Source organism: Lotus japonicus, chromosome 3 (assembly GCF_012489685.1).
Source record: "Lotus japonicus ecotype B-129 chromosome 3, LjGifu_v1.2".
Taxonomy (NCBI): Eukaryota; Viridiplantae; Streptophyta; class Magnoliopsida; order Fabales; family Fabaceae; genus Lotus; species Lotus japonicus.
In genome coordinates this window covers 91,123,364-91,129,841 of record NC_080043.1, presented here as the reverse complement: position 1 = coordinate 91,129,841, position 6,478 = coordinate 91,123,364, and the positions used below count along the sequence as shown (strand labels likewise).

Genomic DNA, 6,478 nt, shown 5'->3' with positions numbered 1-6,478 from the left:
ACACCTGCATAAACACTTATGTTATAAGATAAACTCAAATAATTTTCAAATAATTTTCATGAGTGTTTAGACAAAAAGAGTGATGTAATTAAAGCACTTTAAAGAGAAATATATATGTACCTCATCTCTAAAAGCTTCAACATGGTGTTTCCCTAAATCATGCATGAGGGCCTTCAACATATCTTCCTCTTTTTCTATGAGGAAACGACGCAACCCTTTGAGCTGTGATTCTCTCCAAGAAGTTTCTTTTGTGTTTCCACTTCCATAATACTCCCTCATGTTATTAAGGTCTCTCTCCAAAGAACAATTCGTCTCCATTGAGCTTAATTTGGGATGAAGATGCTGCAGCTCAATCTACTCTATATATATATATATATATATATATATATATATATATATATATATGCTGGGTCCCCGAAGGATAGCTCAAGTGGTAAGAGCTAGGGACATAAGGGTTGGGTGGGGTGAGGGTGAAGGGTCCCGGGTTCGAACTCGGAGGAGGGGACTAATTTACTAACATTTCTAACAACTAACATTTGCCTATAAAAAAAAAATATATATATATGCTGGTATTTATATCTGTCCAGCTAATCCACTCTGTCATTCACTACGATTTTGGTGATATTTATATCTGTCCAGCTAATCCACTCTGTCATTCACTACGATTTTGGTGAGTACTTCAAGCACTTCTCAAAATGCAACTTGATGACTTGATGCTACAGGCAGACCTATATGATCATGTTGATAATGATATATACAAATACAATCAATATTCAATGATGAATATCATTAAGACTTGGGGGCCTTCCATGTCTGCCTTTAAATGAATAATTCAATATTAAGATCTAACTGGGTTTGCTTGCACTCAATTCTTGTGCAAATTTACACCTCTCATGGATGAGAGTGAAACAGTCTTTAACACGATTTGTTCCAATGTAATTTGATTCACAAATTACTAATTTGTTTTCACAGCCCGTCTTATGTATTATCTGTTATAAATATAATATAAAATTATTTATGTGTTTTTTATTTTATAATTTAAGTTTTTGAGATAATTGGTACATGAAATAGTATTATAGCAATTATGATCTAGTGGTCTAGAATTCGATCCATATCCCCCATGTTTAAAGCTTTTGGAATAATTAATTCATGACATTATCAACTTTACCAAAAGAACAAAACTTGTCAAATGAGTTTCACCATGAACTTGTGAGAAAATTATTTGTTCCGTCATAAAAGAATTATTACTTTCTGATTGCGTAGAGATTTTAGGTTGAGAAACAAACTTTAGGACTCTTGTGGGGCGTTAATAGCATCAAGCTCTAATACCAACCTTGTCACGACTTAAATCCTAACTCGTAACCGGCATACAAACTCTCAACCTAAGTCTGATAAGCATGTTTTTCAAAGGATTATTCCAATCAATTTTCCTAAAATAAACATCTTCGTAAAATTTTATAAAACATTGACAGAGTTTCCTCTACTATAAACATTTTCATTTATCAAACGTGATTCACCATAACCGTAATTCTAAGTAAATATAAATTTCAAATTCAGCACTAAATGCAAACTCTTACAATAAAACACGAAAAAAATATACATAGAAATTTGTACTTGACATTTTTCAAATGATGTGTTATTTTCCCATTAGAAAGTCGTGCCATTTCAAATGCGTAACAGTGCATGTCCATTTAGATAAATTTTGTTTCGTAATTTTCTTGCTCATTTTTCTTCACAAGAAAATTCGTAAGTCTTTTTTAATTTTTTTAATAAGCCAAATATATGGAAACAAGCATAAGGGTGTTTGAAACTGAAAATACATAGGTAAAGTACAAAAGAGATGAAACAATTGACAACTCCTACTTTGACAGATACAGAATCACAATTTGATAAACCAACTGGACTTGTTACTAAATTAAGGCTTAAATTGTGACTTCATCAGGGATGTTTCCAACTTCATCAGGGATAGTTGCTAAGGCTGAAGCTTATATCTCTGAAGTCTGAAGTATCTTCCTGTCAAATCAAACTTTAATATGACAGAGATGGCTCAATTATTTGAATTGAAATTTGGTTGTTACATAGACATACATAAGAACACAAATATTTATTTGGGCTAGTGAAAGTATTGCAAACTCACAACTTCAGCAATCATTCACATGGCCCTTAGACCAATTCTTAACAAACCATAATATTGTACAAGGATCACCATAAAGATAAATTAAGCTATTAGGAGTTGATGTTGGATGAAGGTGGATGAACAGCGCGAACAGGAAGAGATAAGTGCAGTAGTAACAATAGACTGAGTCGTGAATTAGATTCAGTTGATTAGGTAGCCAAATATGATCTGCGATTTGATAGTCTCTTTATGCCCAGAAGGACAAGGAGCAACCCCACATAATCATAATTGTAAGAGACCTCAAGTAGTTGAAACTTGTTTAGTGTCCATGGAGGATACCTATACCAAAAATCACTGAGGTAACTCCTTCTGAGAATCGCTTTCTGGTGGCTGAATGCGTCAAAGGAGAACTTCCCATGGTACTTGCCAAACCCACTTTCACCCACTCCTCCAAATGGAAGGGAATCAGCTGCATACTGTAAAGAACAAAAGATATACAAGAAGTCATGTTTATGAACATGAACAATCTGCAACTTGATGTGTGAAACAAAGATTATCAATGAAGAAATACAAGGCAGGGTATTATTACTAGTAGAATTGCATCGTTGAATGTTACACTTCCAGATGATGTTTCAGTTATCATTCTTTTCTGCAATGATTGGTTTTTGGTAAAAACATAAAGGGCAAGAGGCTTAGGCATGGACTTTATGAATTTAATACTCTCCTCAATCTTCTCCACCTGCAAATTATTATTGAAAAAGAAAAATAGAACTCATATATAGGTCAAGTTGGAGAAGAAAATATTTACAGTAATGTTTGTTGTACACCAAAACGGTGCAGTGGAAGCGAAAAAAGAGATAAGTGATATATGTGACATATGACGTGATGGGAAAAATAGTGGTGTTTGTGGTTATATCATCCTGTGTTGTGATCCACCAACCAGAACTGAAATATTAAATCATGTTTGTATGAGATGAAACTCACAGTAATAATTGGAAGCAATGGGCCAAAAATTTCTTCTGACATGATTGCTGCATCAAGTGGGGGGTCCACCAAGATGGTTGGCTCAATAAATCTGCATATGTTAGCACATGATATTCTATGTTTGCTAAGTAAATAATTGTTCAACTCTTTCTTTAAGGGGAAAAAGTGAAGATATCAACATCTTGACAGTTGACATTAATGTGGTCAATTCATAACTAGCGAGTTAAAGGACAGAGGGTTAATTACAAGTTTTCTTCATCCATGAAGCCACCATAAACCACAGATTCTTTGACCTTTTGATCTGCTAGAAGATTCTTCAATCTAAAGAAATGTTGCTTATTCACTATCCTCGCAATAGTGTTGGAATGTTTTGGGTTCTCTCCAAACATTTTCTTGATCCAAACCTTCACCAAATCCACCTAGAAGAAAACCAAAGAATAAGCACAGCTCCTTGTCAAGTACAATATCAAGAAACACAGATATGTTAAAAGTAGCAATTTTGTTAACAGAATGAAAATGAAGCTACAATTTTTTTTTTAACCAAATCCTCAAATTTGAAGAGAATTACCAGAGTTGAACAGTATCTATTTTCCACAAGTACATAGTCGACCGCAATGCATGCTTGACCACCGCATGTTCCAAATTTCCCTACAACAATCCGCTTCACAGCTACCTTCGATTGCCAGAAAGTATCACTTTATTAACTATAATCAATAATTAACTTAATAATCTAAATGTGCTTGCGTACCGAACATACTTCAACTCAATCCATAAGAAGCGTTTGGTTTAGTTTTTGTCTTGAGGAACTGATATAAATGAATAACCGAACACACACGAAATAAACTTAAGGGTCACATGAAACAAAAATGAAGTAACAGACCTCTAAATCCCAGGAGGAGGAAAGGGAGTCCACAACTGCAGGGCTTTTTCCACCCAGCTCCAGAGTCACAGGGGTTAGATGCTTCGCAGCTGCAGACATTACAATGCTCGCCACTCGTGCACTTCCTGATATTAGTTTTTCACAATTCACATTCACAAAATCGTCATCAAAACAATTACTAAGGGTCAAAACATGAGGAAGAAGAAAATATATAAAACTGATCCTCTTGACCTGTGAAGAAGATTTTGTCCCATCTTTGCTGCAGTAGTTGCTGTGATTCCTCTGGTCCCCCTTGGATCACCTTAATGGCTTTACTGTCCAAGTATGTTACAAGAGTAGAGGCAAGTAGAGCAGAACATGCAGGAGATAACTCTGAAGGCTTTAAGACTGCTACATTTCCAGCAGCTACTGCTCCTATCAGTGGCTCAAGGGAAAGTCCTGTGTTTTTGTGAATTGAGAGGATCAATCACCAATGTGTTAGCTAAAAGAAGAAATGTACTTATTAGCTATACATCATAGAGTAGCCATGAACCAGATTTGTAACTTCTAACCAACAAGTATATAATATGACTTACCGAAAGGGAAATTCCAAGATGAAATAATGAGGACTAGACCAAGAGGCTCAGGGACAATTTCTGCACTTGTTAGCAATGCTATCTGTGGCAATTTTGCCTGTCAAAATAAATATTGCCATTAATCACTTCACATGTTTTTGTCATGATAAAGTTATAGTAACAATTTTTGTATATTGTATTTGAAGGAACAAACATTGATCTTACCTTTTTGCCAGACATCCAAACTTTCACACACTTCAATGCAAGATTTAAGGACTTCATTACAGTTCCAACCTGCAAAAATGGATCCAATAATCAAACCAAATATTTTCCTACAAATCATGAGAACAATAATAAGATATAATATATCTAAAAGAAAGTAATAGATAAATTTTAATATCTTTATATCAAAAAGAAGTATTTAATCTTTCTTTCTCATGATTGGTTAGACAAAAAAGTGATGTACGACACGTTTTAGAAAGAAATACATGCAAGATATCATATATACCTCGTCTCTATAACCTTCCATGTGGTGTTTCCCTAAATCATGCAAGAGGGCGTTCAACATATCTTCCTCTTTCTCTACGAGGAAACGACGCAACCCTTTGAGTTGTGATTCTCTCCAAGAAGCTTCTAATGTGTTTCCATTTTCATAATACTCCCTCATGTTATAGAGGTCTCTCTCCAAAGTTCCCATGGCCCCCATGGATGCATATGCTGCTCAATCTACTAGCTGAGTTCTAGTATTTATATCTGTTCAACTAATCATGGGGGTCCCTTTTCCATTCTGTCATTCACTATGATCTTGGTGTAGGAGGGGGGGGGGGTGAATACTACAAGAACTTCTCAAATTTTAACTTGAGGTTGGCCTACTAAGTCATGTTTAATTGAAAACTATTCTACAATTGATTCTGAAGTTAGAATCAATTCTGGTATGGGGTGAACCCTTCTATGAGTAGCTTCTGTGTTTCAAAATTAATTCTGATGGAACAGAAGTTAATCCAAACATTTTATAACAATGCATACAGAAAAGACAAGAAGACTCAATGGACCAATACTCGCATGGGCAATGGCCTATATGATAATGTTGATGGTGATATATGTACAGTCAACATTAAATACTGAATATCAATAAGATACGCCTTCCAAGTCTGATTTTATACCAATATTAAGATCCAAGCATGGGTGTCTTACACTAATTTTTATGCAAATTTACACCTCATGTAGATGATAGGAAGGGAGAAAATCAAGGTGAAGCATGTAACACGAAAGAAAGGTATAAAGTGCATGTTTGGAAACTCGTCCGAAAACCACGATGAAATTAGCAGGATTAATCCTACTTAACTAACAGTTTGAAATTATGTGGTTGCATTAAACACTAAAAAGAGTAGAAAAACTTTTCCATCCCTTCTGAATGATGGCCTCTTTCATATATTATTGACCAATAAGTTACTGTTTATTGTTTATTGTAATAAATATCATGTCACCACTAACAATAATGAGTTTTGGAATTAGCATCTCTTATCATGTCCAGAGGGATTAACTCTTAGAGAGAATACTGATAAGTAAGTTGTGACTCAATTTGTTAGAAGTTGGCCATAAATGATTATAAATATATCCATGAATGAATAAGGCAAAAGTTTTCTGCAAGAAATTCTGACCTTGAATCAGAAACTTCATCTAGTTTCCTGTCTCCATCCCCTACCAGCCATCTCCATGATGTGGATGAATTTATTAATTTGTCTTTTCTGCATACTTTGTTTATTTTCACTTCAACATAAGCTATATGAGTTGTCGCCACTTACTTGCATCACAAATTGTAAAAACAATAGCCAAATAATAGTAAAATCATCAATAGCGTGTTTGGTTACGCGATGAGAACTCTCATAATCACTTCTTGACAACATGTGATTCAATTGTGCTTTCATTGTGTTCCATTCCATC

The 6,478-nt window shown here is 34.7% G+C and overlaps 1 protein-coding gene across 2 annotated transcripts; it reads right to left on the bottom strand.

The window, feature by feature from the left end:
* Nucleotides 1-1,841: 1,841 nt before the first annotated feature.
* On the bottom strand, nt 1,842-6,390 carry LOC130747311 (aldehyde dehydrogenase family 3 member F1-like). Of its 2 annotated transcripts, none has more exons than XM_057600209.1 (10): nt 6,196-6,390; nt 4,760-4,828; nt 4,556-4,652; nt 4,212-4,418; nt 3,981-4,105; nt 3,669-3,773; nt 3,347-3,519; nt 3,101-3,191; nt 2,706-2,855; nt 1,842-2,592 (listed from the first exon to the last, which is right to left on the bottom strand). In XM_057600209.1, the coding sequence occupies exons 2-10, from the start codon at nt 4,814-4,816 to the stop codon at nt 2,326-2,328; spliced, it is 1,272 nt and encodes a 423-aa protein (XP_057456192.1). In that variant the 5' UTR covers nt 4,817-4,828; nt 6,196-6,390; the 3' UTR covers nt 1,842-2,325. The 2 variants fall into 2 exon arrangements, with proteins under 2 accessions (XP_057456192.1, XP_057456191.1); XM_057600208.1 differs by lacking the exon at nt 6,196-6,390 and adding an exon at nt 5,043-6,084.
* Nucleotides 6,391-6,478: the final 88 nt, after the last annotated feature.

Excerpts from the sequence above, each read along its gene's own strand:
- LOC130747311 (XM_057600208.1), bottom strand. The coding sequence starts at position 5,240 with ATGGGGGCCATGGGAACTTTGGAGAGAGACCTCTATAACATGAGGGAG. Across the intron at positions 4,419-4,555 it reads ATCTTGGAATTTCCCTTTCG|GACTTTCCCTTGAGCCACTG; the intron begins GTAAGTCATATT and ends ACAAAAACACAG. Across the intron at positions 2,593-2,705 it reads TCAACGATGCAATTCTACTA|TATGCAGCTGATTCCCTTCC; the intron begins GTAATAATACCC and ends TGTTCTTTACAG.